The following is a 14,228-nucleotide window of genomic DNA, read 5'->3' on the forward strand; positions in this document are numbered from 1 at the left end:
ACTAACATTAGTAGTTGTAGCAGTAGCATCGCCACCTCCAATAAAAATAAACTATCACAGCAACAACCCCTATTGATAACACCCAAATTAGCACATCATCCACAACATCACAATTTGCTCGGCGCCCCACATCCCACAACTCAACTCAGTCAACCTGATTCAACCACAGACCTCTTAGATAGTAGTTGTAATAATCCCATTGCATCTGTTGGCCCCGTCACTTGCATGCCATCATCACAATTCCGACCCATACCCCATAAAACGGTGCCCGCCTCGGTGGCGAATGCAAATGTGAGTGGCGACAGTGTTGGCACCATACTCAATCCATCTACTGCTCCCTTGTCGTCGAAATTCTTTTCGGCAACAACACTGCCCAAATAGGATACGGCCAATGGGGGTGGTATAGACCTCGATAGGGGTAGCCTGATGAGTAGTCTGGGCTATGATAGTGAAATATCCTGCACCTATATGGATCCCATAGACCAAACATGAGATTAGTGGATGGAGGGGTTGGAGGGCGTGGAGGGTGTCGAACTTAAAGTGGACTTGTATTAAATGGGAATACGCGCGTGTCTTTGGTTTGGTAGATTAGTAGATATGATGTAGATAGATTTACTTTTATTGTATGTGATGGGGTATGTTTTGGGTGAAAAGAAAATATGCAGTCAGATTGACCAAGCATTAAGATGGGATAGATTAAGCCTAATAATATGACCATGCTTTATATAATGTGTTCTATAAGTAGTAAGATTTAAAGCACTATGACACTGCTGGGATAAGATTTTTTTTTGTTTTTAAAGGATTCCGGTTTTAAAAAAGCGGTATGATGTGTATGTGTGTGTGTGAATGTGAAACTTACTAATTTATTTTATACAAATTCAAAATAGAAATGGTTTTAGTAATAATCAGCTCTTCTCCGCGATTAAGTAAAACAAACACTGTTCGGTGTCAATCAAGTTGTATTTTATCTCTGCGAAGTTCTACTTAAACTCAAGTCCACACGTTTTATGGGCACCTTTAATAGCGTGTTGATATTCAGTCCTCGGGTTGGATATAGTGTCGTTCCACAAAAACTCGAAAATGTTTGAACTAAGCATGTTTGGGGACAATCTGGCCTTTAGCTTAACTTTAGAAATTTTAGGGAAGCGATAATAGTTTAGGAAAATCATCCCTGTATAGGAACTTCCAGACAGCAACAGCAATTTGAAAGCTTGAAACAGCTTCGGTCGCCTCGGCGCCGCTTTTTAAGGATCAGCTTTCAGCGAGCTTTCAGGCAAACTCAGATACATAAGTGCTTTACAACGCAACGAGCCCTTCCTTGACAGAAATGTGTTTATTTTTGTTTTTAAATATTTTTTCAGAAACGATGAAAAATGTGTTCCCTTTCAATAAAAATTTCGGTTTGTTAATATTAAACTTATGAAGTGCAGTTTTTTTATTTTCTTACTTTAAGAACATCTGAGATAGGTTTAAGCCCTTTTGTAAATAAATTGAAAGTTTAAAAATTAATAATTTTGTATTTTTTTCTAAAGCTTCCGTACAGAAATAACTTAATGACAAAAAATTTAAGTAATTAGTTTTTAAAAGGCGTTAACTGTCCTTATGAATGGTTCTGTATAGATTTTTCGACATACCAAACTTCAATCCAGTAGTTAGCTTGAGCGTCTAAGCGAATTCTACCAATCTTCTAGTTTTGGTAGTGTGGAGGTTTTTCAGTTGGTCTGTGTATAAATCTTACTTAATTACCGCTTGAGAAGCTATATTTTTAAATTCGTGTTCACCATTTTACGGTCATATTACTACTTACTTAGTACTTCACGTTCATACTCACCTAAGCGCATTGGTTTTATACTCGCCAATAGTGTTTACGTTATTAAGAAAACATACGTATGTACAAGTAAAAGATTAACCCCAAGCCTTAGAAATTAACAGCAACAGCAACGATGTCACAAATTTATAAGGTCATATGTAGTAGCACTTAAAGCTTGATTAGTAATTTTTAATAAATAACGGTAACAAGCAAATTAAATAAAACAAACACACATTCACACAAACACACACATACCTATATATGAAGGTTACATTTGTAACTTTGCTTGCTGCATGAGACCGAATGTAATAGTATGTAATCCCCTAAAATTTTCCTCCTTCAACTAACATGCACTTACCAACAACAACAACAACAACAACAACTACAACGATATAACAAAACGACGAATAAAAAAAAAACACACACAAAAAAACTGCTGTCAACAGAGCTGGCGGCATACGAACCCTGCATCCGTTGCAGTTGCAGGCTGAATGCACCGTAATGCCCAGCAGTGGCTTCCATCAGTTGCCCATCGAAACGGAGCGCATTGAGTTGTCCGAGGTGGAGTGCGATGTGGACACTTTAAAGAAACTCAAGTTGGGTATGCGCTCGACATTGTGGTCGAGACCGTCGTCGACTACTTCACAGCTGCAACAGCAACAACAACAACAACAACAACAACAGCAACAGCAAGATACGCGCTGTCCACCCCAACAATCACAAAAGGGGCAACCACAAACGCAGTCACATCCGCAACAGCAACAGCAACAACAGCCGGCGCGACAACAACAACACTCGCCTGCACCATCACAACAAAAATTGTTGAGTGAAAAATCTGATTATTCGATATCAGTGTGAGATTAGATGTTGCAGCAGTTTTAAAAGTGTCGTGGCAAGTTACATACATAAGCTGCCACACATAGATAAACGGGGTTTGCTGCTCTATTAACGGTAAACGAATTATATAGTTTAGTGAAAATGAGTGTAAATTGTTGGCGTTTAGTGAATTTATTTTGTGGGGATACTTAGTTTTGAGCGGAGATAAGTATGAACAAGCGATAGTTTATTTCTAGAGTATGTATCTGTGAAAGTGAGAATGTGAATGTTGGTGTTGTTGTTTTATATAACCTACAAATAGTGCATACCCTCAAGCTCCCATGTGGCCACAACCTAACTTACTTAGATTGAACCTCTGCCCCCCACAAAATTACTTGCCCTCTACTTTGTTTTGTATGTATATCAACCTTCCGCATACATATTTACTCACAATGGAATACAGATGAATTTAAACTTTTGGACAATCAATCAAAATTTGTACGATACTTAAAAGCAAGCATACACACGCACACACACCTAATCCAATCCCATTTATTGTACTTAACTTATGTATAATAAAAATATTTCATCCACTTATAAATGCGTTAAATAAAATATATAAGTTTACTTTGTGCATGCCAACTTCATTCCCAAACTCCATGAATGCTAAACCAGACTCTCTAAACCACTATTTCCCCACCACCTACCCAAAATTTATTGCTAGTTGTATGTTCTCCGATGTTAAATTACTACTAAGTTAACGAACAAAATCAACCCAAGGTTGTATATGGGTACATATGTATGTAAACTCGAAGTTACATATTTTTATGCATCTTTGTATGTAAATTTTTTATATAAATTTAAAACATTATTAAAGAAAGGTAAGTTTTCATAATGGTCTAGAGGGTGTGAAAAAAAAAACTATTAAAATAAGTTTAAACTACTATCAAATGAAACCGAAAATATCTTTGATTGTAAATAACTGTAAACTATATGTATTTTCAGTGTAAATTGTTAAAATGTTTCAATGGTTTCGGAAAAAAGTTGGCTTTGAACTTACCAAATATTATATATGTACAATGTTTTCAGTTACATGCATAGGTAAATATAAGAGTTCCGATGTACATAGCTTTAAGTTTAGTGAAGTTGGACGTATTACTAAAATGTCTTGTTTGTAAAAGAGTAAAAAAAAAAACAAATTTAAATATACGAATATGTGAATATTTAATATTTTGAGAAATGTGCCATAAACACAGTGACCATATTTATGGCAACCGAATACGGAACTAAAAAGGATTTAGACAATTTTTTAATAAAACTAAATTATCTTAAAACTTCTTCGATAATCATTGATTTATCAAATATTTTAGAATTTCTCAGTAGTAACACACCTCGTGCTTCAAAATCATTTGATATTTTATATGAAATAGGCTGCGGGTCGCAATTGGTTTTGGTAATTAAACCTGCTATTTTATGTTGGGAATTTGGTAACGATATTTTGAGTATCGAGTCTTTGTGTTTCGACATTAATGGGTACCCGATTTTTTTACAGCGATTCTTTAAATGAGTACCATGTCGGCTGATATCGTGGTCCTATTTAGTACTACGCAAAAATGATTCTAAGAAGCTATGTAACTTTGTACATAGCTTGCCTGAAATGTTTTCATCCTTCGTTAGTGTGGTCAAAATTTCATTTGCTTTTTCGTGATCCAGTAATCTTTTCCATGAACCGGAACTTTTTTTTCGATCAATATGTATGTAGGTCGGCTTTAAACCATTTAACAGCCCGTGCGCTTTTTTTGCGGTAACACTCACCTCTCAGGTAATTTATTAAAAGTCCAATAGGGTTGCCTCTGAAAAATCGAAATTATATTTTCTCGCAATTCCAATACTCGCATTAAATAAATTTCTAATATAAAGAGAGGACATCATTATTTAGTATGACACAAAAACTTAACTTGAATATTTCCGCGATACAATATGGCACATTTTATGAAGTATGACGAACAATTTACTTCGGCGCAGTCCCTAGTATCACTCAATCTTTGATTTTTTTTATTTGTAAGGGGTTAGTTGAAAACTTAAGAACCTCCCATTGCACTCAGTTGTAACCCATACAAAACAATTAAAGTTATTTTCGCACAATTCTTTTTTTCGGAAACTTAATAAGGGAGGCTGATATTTTCTTAGATTTCAGATCAGGCCGTAACTACCATAACTACTTCTGTAAAATGACCAACTGCATGGAAAAAAATACCACTCTTTTATTCGTAACCAAGTAGTTATGGGTCCAGTTATATTTTCTTTGAGTAACTGACAAGTACTAATTGGAAATAGTGCGGCTGATCGAATCGAATTTACCCAACTCAATCAATTTTATTTAAAAGAGTTTAGCGGAAGTTTTATATTTTAGATACAATGAAACGGATACATTCTGTCAACCTATGTAAATATATTTTTAAATGGAATACTTCAAAGCCAACTTTTTATATTTACTCATAAAAAAAGAGTGTAATAAATTTACAAATATTGTAGATATGCATTAATTTGAATAATCGGATTAATAAGTCATCCAAAAATCTGTAAAATACTTAATTATAGCAGAAACTTTGAATATTATTTGAAATAATTACAACTGTCTGATTCAGAAACGCAATAGCTGAAGATGTAAACACTCTTGCAATAATTGATTACATGGGGCAGACTAATATTTTTAAATATTAAGTAATACCGGATTTCCACTAGGCGTTGAATGACAAAAAGTCATAATGCCAAACGATATTAAATACAAAAGTCTTTAAGTCTGCCGCCACATGCCACCTCATTTTGTCATTTCAATGCGTAACGGAAACTCGTGTTTATAACAACGATATTACTGGCAACTATAGAATTATACTGCTATTTACATAGAAAAAAATTATAATGATTTCAACTAATGTTCGTAGGTTAAAATAGTATTTGATACACTACTACATTTTTTTAGCATAAAAGTATGGAGAGGAATTTCTCTTTAGAAACAGTTGTGGATATGTATGCATGTATGTATATTATTTATTTTTCTATGCTAGTCCATTACGAAAGTGTATTGATATTAATTTTTGTTAATTGCAGCTAAAGAATTGAGAAAATTAAAAAATGTATACTTTATAATGTACAAAAGCAACTATCATAAATACATACATAAATATGTACACATTTTGTGTGATTAGTATTTTTGTAAGATACGGATGTAAACATCTTTGAGCGAAATTACCAATCAAAGCTGATAAAATTTAAGAACAAAAAAAAACAGTATTAACATGTTCGCATTTATTTAAAGACGTGTTCATGCAAGCCAATGTTTACACTTAAAATTTTGATAAGTACATATTTAGTTTTAAAATTGATTACAAAAATTGTGAAGTTGAATAACGAAACTACGGTGTAAATTTAAAAACGAATGGGAACTACAGCGGAACCGCTATGTTTCAGTTGAATGGAAAAAAATACAAAAATTTTAAGAATAAAATGGTTTACTTTTTTTATAAACATTTTATTGTAAAAAAAATAAAACATTTCGGAAACCATGTGCCAAATTCAAAATTTATGAAACAAAATACAAATTTAAAATCTAAAATTAAATAGATTTAAGTCAGAAGAAACAGTTTTTAAAAGCAAAATTTTAGGTAGTGAAACAAAAATATGTAATATAATATTTAAAACAAAAAACACTCAGATTACTAAAGTAAAATATGTAGTTTTGTGAGAAAATTTGTATTTTTTAACTAATAATATTTAATAAATTAAGACAACAAAAACTAACACAAATTATTCAAAAACTTAAAATACATAGTAATAAATAATCAAAAGTACGAGTGTAATGAAGTGATTACTGTGTGCAAAAAAAATTAAAAAAAATCTTAAGATCTACTATCTAATTATCAAAATGATTTGTATGAAAAAAGTGATTATGCTGCTATTCCCGTTATGTATGTTTATCTAAGTTTGAAGTTTGAAGTTCGTTTTCAAAATATTTATATAAATTTTAAAGATTCTTAGGTGTGTTGAAGAAGCTTACCCAAAACTGCTGATTTTTAATTGCAGCATCAGTGGTGATGGGCGGAATTTCTAAGTGACTTGTACGCCTTGGCTAGAAAAAAATAAAATATTGCAATCTGTTCATAGTGTAAGAAAATTATCTTAGGAGGAGGGCTCCAACTCCTGATGCAGAAGAGAGCGACTGTTACCATCTGTACTCTTTTTTACTCAACATAAGGCCTCCACGACATCTTCCTCTCCCTCAAATGTCCCAACAGATCAGGATTCCTCGCAAGCACGCGCCTGATTCTGAGTGATACATGGTACCACCTAACGTCATCACAGAAGGATGCAAACTCTATTCAATTTCAATTGGTTTGTGTAGCGCGTTTTTGGAAAGAGTTGAGTTCCCTACAGGTGACAGTGGGAGAGTTGAACACACATTCTTGTAGTAGAAATCCCAATTAGTGCTCTTAGGGTTTCATTAAAGCTTTGCTCAGATAGTACTAAATAAACTTGTGATGGAAAAAGTAGGGATCGTTGCTCATGGTACCATATTAAAGAAAAAAAGCACTGCTGGCCAGAAAGAACTTTTTTCTGTGTCAAATGTTCGCCTAGAAAATCGAAAAGAAGCTATACAGAAAAATTAGCCTTTGCAAATAAAAAATAGTCAAAGTGTTCAGGGTTGATTAAAAGGTAATAGTCGGTTGAGATGCGCATTTTCGGGACTAACATCGATACATCGATGTTTAGTTACATCGGAGAGATAAACATCGATCCAAAAATATATCGCCAGCAAAACATCGATATATCGATTGTTTCCGATGCTGTACAATTGGCTAACTTCGAGTTGAATATAAAGGAAAACTTAATTATATTCAATCCCAACAATTGCAGTCTCTGTGATTCAGTGACATAAATTCACACTTACATACAAATTGATGTCGGAAATCTTTGCAATACTGTAACTAGCAGCCTGGACAATTGACGAATGGTGGTGTGGACATAAAATTACGGCCTGCAATGCCAGCCAAGGTGCTAAATACTTTTCAAACCACACGCACCTCTTCAAAAATAGTCCAGGAATGTTAGTATAGAATAAAACTCATAAGAGCCGTTGGTGTAGTATTGACACCTGCAAAACATTCAAGTGTTTCGTGAAAATGCTTGAATGCCAATAAATTCCTTCCCCACCTAAATATGGGAAATATTGCCTGAGAACTTGGAAAATTTTCTTTTGAATTTTCGGCCACACAAACAGTTCCATTCCAAGGTCGCTAGGAGCTTAAGTTACAAAGCCTGATTTTGTTGAAATTCTAACGGAGGGTCGATCCTTTTTAAAGATTAAGTTAGCGTTCTCAATACTGGAAGCAAAATTTTTAGTTTCTGAAAGTTTCACCAAAAAAAGGAATAATAAAAATCAAATTTGTTTAGAAAAATAATGTATATTTGAATCCAAACCAAGTCTGAGAATCACAGTAAAGTCGATGTTTTAAACATCGCTCAAACTGTCGTCGATGAATCGACCATTTAGCGATGTTGGAAAGTTATAAACATCAATTGCAAACATCAATCAGCCACTTTAGTGGAGGAACAGCTAAAAGGAAGCAGCTTCGACACGTTCTTAAATAAGTCAACATACCAATAATTATTTTTTTTTTAATTTTTATATGTGTTCTCTGGAGATCTCGTATTAATTTTTGTACCCACTGAGTTAGCAGCATTACCAAAAAAAAAAACAACACAAAAATAAATTAACTAAATTAAAAGACCAAATATCGAAAAGATATTAAATAGAAAAAACTCTGCCAAACACCGATTAATATATTATGTAGTAGATCTATTTTCAAAACAATAAAATAAATTATGTCTGATTGCATACATACACATTTAAAAAACTCTTAATGTTTAGATTTACGCAATAGAGTGAAGTCATTCACGGTCCAAACGGTGACTGCAGTGTGTGCCAACAAATAAAATAAAAATTAAATATTTAATAATTTCATGCAGCTGTACGTAAACAATACTATGCAAACACACATACCTAACTATTCTGATATGTATAAATTCTTATGTAGCGAATATACAAAACTATGTAACTAACTAATAGTTATATTTATGTAAGATTTGTAAGTTAAAATCAAATCTTAAACTAATATACATATTTATGAGAAAAAAGCATTTATTTTAGCCACTCAGCTGTTGCAAAGAACTCGTAATAAACCAAACACGTAACATTTACATTTGTATGTATTTTTTTATTTAACAAGTTAATCACATCGAATTGTACGAATTTATGTATTACGAGTATAAACAAAAACAAAACTGGAAAAAAATGTACTGAACAGCAAAAGCAATCGCAAGGTTTTTATAATTTAAATCGAATATCCAGCAAATTGAATTATCCTCATATTGTTACATAAGTATATGTAGATACAAATAATGTATGTAAAAACCGTAGTCTGAAATATATATAAAATCAAGCCAAAAGCAAATGTGTGGCAAATGTAGCACAAGACAAAAAAAAATATATATATAAATAATTAAAATTAACAAATATCTTCAATAACCACAATCAAAATGCAAAGTTAATCATAATTAGTGTAACGATTATTGATAATATGTAATGTAATATTTAAAAAATTAACTAGCACAAAATGAAAAAAATTAAATCAAACTAAAATAACGAATTATATTAAATGTGTAAAATAAATTATACAGTATTTAAAAGTCGACAAATGATTTTTTTTTTTATTGGATGAATTGAAAGGGTAAGTAAGTACTTGTTGGCTTTTGGTTGCTTCTTGCAAAATAGTAAGGTAATTGAAGCGCCGAAAACTAAATATGCCTCGACGCCGGAATCTAACTTGACCAGGAATAAGGTAAATTCGTTTTAAAAAAATAAGTAGGTGTTTCTTCTATTTATTTGGTGCTATAACCGTCTAAGCAATTTAAGCCGAGTTCAAAAGAGCACGCCAATAAATTCTCTTCTGTGCCAACTGACGCCAATTGGAAATGCCAAGTGAAGCCAAGTCCTACCAAGGGGTATACTTAAGGCCGTTTACTTATCTAATTAAAACTATAGTTAAATCATTAGTTTAACATAACGCATTTCTAAGGAATTTTCTGTAGGTAACTTTACCTGATGATTTAATTAAGAATTAAATATCAAAAATGTCTGGCTGGACTTTGGGTAGGTATCCAAAAAAATATCTGAGCTTTGTATTTGCAGAATTTTTTTGAATGAAGTTTGAATTTTATGAAATGAAATAAAAAGACTCATCTTAAACTACTTTTGTTGCTTTAAATTACAATCATCTAGAAGGTACTTTTCAGATAATTTATAATCAGATGAAGACGATATCTGTAAGAGAAGCCTTCACTCAATTTTACGAATTCTTTAAGAATTGTTGAGCTCATGCGGAAAACCGAAAATCGGTTCCAAAAGGACAAAAAAAGGTTCCGATAGAGTCGGAAAATGATCTCAGAATAATCGAAAAAAAAAACGAGTAAACAGATCTGATTCACAGAGAACCGAAAACGGATCCTACAGAACCGAAATTCGGCCACGAAGCACTCACTGCATTATGGCGAAATAATTGTTTGTATTGGCATTAAGTCTAAATATAAAGAAATCATACTAAATTCGGTTTAGATATGTATTAGAGTTCTGAGTTGAGCTATCAACTTTTGTTCGGTTCGAGTCATTATTTCATATAGCCGCCATATACTCGATCTGGCCGACTTACATCCTTCGTTGTTTTTGATGCTATCAACTGGAAATTCGTTTTGCTTTCATAATACGGAGTTCTGAGTTGACCTAAAAGTTATCTAGTTTTCTTCCTCATTTTTTAAGCTTTCAAATCCCTGTCTGAATTCTCAGAACCGTACATTACTAATACGTAGGTATACTAACATTTGGGCATGGGTTGGTTAAAGCCCAAAAATAGCTGTGCCACTGAGCCCGAACAACGATTGCTCTTGTTTTCAAGATGACAACAATTTCGCACGCCCGGAGTTCTGCCATGACTGGCCTTACAGTATTAAAAAAAAATTCCACCCTGCAAAAAATAGATAGTTTTTGGAAATAATGTTAGTACTGTTGATAGAGCTTTCCATCTAGAAAATCTTACTTCAACCTATTACTGCATCTTAAATCAGTTTTCGTGTTTTATGTTAATCAAAAAGGGTAATATTTTTTTTAATCATAACCACACAGATAGAGGAGTTAAATATATAACAAAAACTCATATCTGAGCAATCAGTGGTAAGGAATATTTACCATATATATCACTGATCCTATGATCGATGTGTAAACGAGTCACACCGTCTGTTGGTTTTAGCTGCATGGAGTTGTATCTTAAAAATATGTTATGGGAGAAATAGGTTATGCGACATCGCTCTTGAAGATTTTCTCAGCAGACCTTTTATGATTAACTAAAAAATCGGTCAAGGAATTGCATGATCTTAGCGGTCTAAGGGCCGGTTACTCAATGTCTGGTTAACACAAATCGGAGGTAGAAGGTCCGGTTAAATACAAGGACTACTTTTTCGATCACATTTTATATGAATGATGTCGAAATTGTCGATAATAATGTTTAACTGGGGGGTAGTGATAACCAGACATTGAGTAACCGGCCTATTGAAGGGGTTTTAAAGTAAAACCGCAAATCTCCCTGAGCAATCAGTTGTATTCGAGCGATGAGTTATAGTCACCCGATAATTATTATTTTTTTCACTGTAAACTTTCTATTGATAATCAGCGAAAATATTGCAAAATTTCATGTTCCTAGTTGCACAAATGGAGGAGTTATCACGCATAATCTCATATCTGAACAATCGCATTTATTGTAGTGGTCCGATTTTACCGGTTCCATCAAATGATTCATATGTACATTGTAAAAATATGTGCATCCGTTTACCAAATTTTAGTTGGATATCTCGACAACTCAGACACATGGCTTAATAGACTCAGCTCGCCGCTGTGATCATTTTAGTTTACTTTTTCATGAGTCTTTTGATGCTTAAAAATATCGGACCAAAGTTATAATACCATTTCAAGTTCATGTAAGCTATAAAAACGCATGGAGCCCTGTCGGTCAATAGAGGAGGAACACCAGTTATGTATAAATAGTAGGACTAAGTGGGATTTATTTTAATTTAAATCTAGAAAATCAAACAATTGGAAAAATCACACGCCTGTTTTATCCCCTCAAAGCCGGAACAGAAAAAAGAGAGACATTAAGAGTCTGCAGCTGTCAAAGTCGATTGAGCAGAGTCTCATTTTTTTTTCTGTTGTCGCAGCGTTGGCACAAACGCAAAAGTCAGTTAAAATGCAGTTTGTAAAATTATATTAAAGCATAAAGAGTTAATGATGAGTAAAGCTGCTATAAATGACGGTTATGTTACCAAGTGGTAACAGCATTTTGCAAAAGCGTGACGTCGTAAATAAATATGAACAACATTTAAGCACAAAATGGCCGAAATGCACTTTGACCAGCGAACATGTCTTATAACACGTTCTATGCTTTGGCTCGCTCTCCGTTTAAGGAAAGGAAGAGAGAAATATTTAAGAGACAATTATGGAACGTATGCCCTTTCTATTACCCATTTTCTTGAGTAAGGGAACAATTTCCGGACGGTTTTTGAGCAGCCGTGGGATCCTTCGTAGAGTTGTGGAATTATAATTTACTAGATAAATTTAAAAAATCGCAGCAATGGTGCGAAAACCAACTTGAAGAAAAATTTATTCCATCGATTTAACGATGTTTCGTTATATTTGTGTTTCCTATCGGCCTTTTGGTCAGTAGCAATTTTTTTTACCATAATTTAACGTTATAGCTAACATTGATATTTTTTTTCGATTCATTCCTGTTAAACGTCTTTACCGACATCTCGTTTATTTGGCGTCATCTGTCGTTTGTTAGTTAAAACTGCTTTATCTAATTATACTCATCCTAGGGGTTGAAACTCTGTGCAAATTCTGAGTAACCCCTATTTTAACATTACCACTGATGGGTAAATATCGAAGAAGCATAGCGTTGCCAACTTTATATGTCATGTATTTATGTTGCTTATGTGGATGTAGTTACAGTCGAAACCGGTTAGCTGAAATTTGGTTAACAGAAAACTCTGCTTAATTGGCACGAAATCTTTGTCCCCAATTTTATTTTAGCTCATTCATATAAATTCCTTGGGTTATTTGAGGCTTCGGCTAAATGAAAAAATCGGTTAATGAGTCTACATTTATGCCCCGAAAGTCGAAAAGCCACTAGTTCAGATCCGTTCAAATGCAACTGTTGTTGAGTTCAACTCAATTTCATAACATTAAACGGCATTGGACTTGTTTTCGAAATTACCATGTGCACGCAAATAACTGATCTGCTGATTTCATAGAATTTGTCGAGCAAGCTGACTTAGTTCGAATTGTGAAATTGAGTGAAGAAAATTCAGATAGCTAAAATCTGTCTGTTTATCTAATAATCGTTCGCTTAATTGGCTACTTTTAAATTTAACAAAAATTGTGCTAATTGAAAACCTCGGTTAATTGCAACTGAACGGCCGTAAAAATTGTGTTGCAATAAACCGATTTCCACTGTACGCGCATGTTAGAACAAACGAGCACAAATTTACATATCGATGGTCCTCTTCAATACCGACATAACCAGTGTTGCTAGAAAATGTTGAGGCTTATAGCTAAGTTCTTCGAAAAAATAGTCAAAATTAGCTAAAAAATTGCACAGCCACAAAAACTTGCTAAAACAATTGTCTTCAAAAATAACTAAATAAAGTTTTATTTAAAATGACATCATACCTTTAATAATTAGATTATTATAACGCAAACAAAAACGTTATGGTGATTTCGTTTCTTCACAAAAATGTTGCTCTTCGCCGGTGCAAAATGCGTTTGATTTTACACTCAACCTTGTCTAGCTGACGCATTTCATAATATGTATTGTCGCTATATGATATTCAGGGCAACCATCGCCCCTGACAAAGCTTCAAAGGTCAGAGACGGTGCCTTTTTGCCTTACAAGAGTGTGACATTTTAAGAAACGAACACAAAATTTTCTCACTCTTTGTCTTTAATTTAGAATCAAACACGAAAAGAGAAAGGGGCAATCAAAAGGCGACATTTATTGGTAGAAATGTAATCACCATTAGTTTCATTACAAATGTATCGTAATATTTATATATGTACATTGGGCCGTATGCATAAAAACTAAGCAGTTGCTTTTTCTTAAAATTACATACCTTTCACTTAAATTTATTTGAACAAATCGAGTAAAGGGTCTGAAATTCTGAGAAAAAGCATTTGTTTAGGTTTCATGCATACGGCCAATTGAATTGGAATCTATTTATAAAAAAAGGAAAAAACAACAACAAATTATGGAGAATGGGGAAATTGTTTTCCAAAATTGATTTTAATATTTCTGTGTACAAAGCACGAACCAACCATTGTGTATCGTATTGCGTTTAATTCCTCTGGATAACACTATGTATGTATGTAGCTTACATTCCAATACTGCAACTGAAACCAGAGAACGTCTATGAATGAGAAGGCGCATTTTCTGTGACCGTTTTT

General features: G+C 33.4%; 1 protein-coding gene across 1 annotated transcript; it reads left to right on the forward strand.

The window, feature by feature from the left end:
* The first annotated feature begins 378 nt into the window (after positions 1-378).
* On the forward strand, positions 379-6,174 carry LOC118745940 (putative mediator of RNA polymerase II transcription subunit 21). The gene has a single exon (XM_036479607.1). The coding sequence runs from the start codon at positions 2,312-2,314 to the stop codon at positions 2,666-2,668; it is 357 nt and encodes a 118-aa protein (XP_036335500.1). The 5' UTR covers positions 379-2,311; the 3' UTR covers positions 2,669-6,174.
* The last annotated feature ends 8,054 nt before the right edge of the window (positions 6,175-14,228 follow it).

The sequence above is a fragment of the Rhagoletis pomonella genome, unplaced genomic scaffold (genome assembly GCF_013731165.1).
Source record: "Rhagoletis pomonella isolate Grant_MI unplaced genomic scaffold, Rhpom_1.0 Rhpom_scaffold_00010, whole genome shotgun sequence".
NCBI lineage: Eukaryota > Metazoa > Arthropoda > Insecta > Diptera > Tephritidae > Rhagoletis > Rhagoletis pomonella.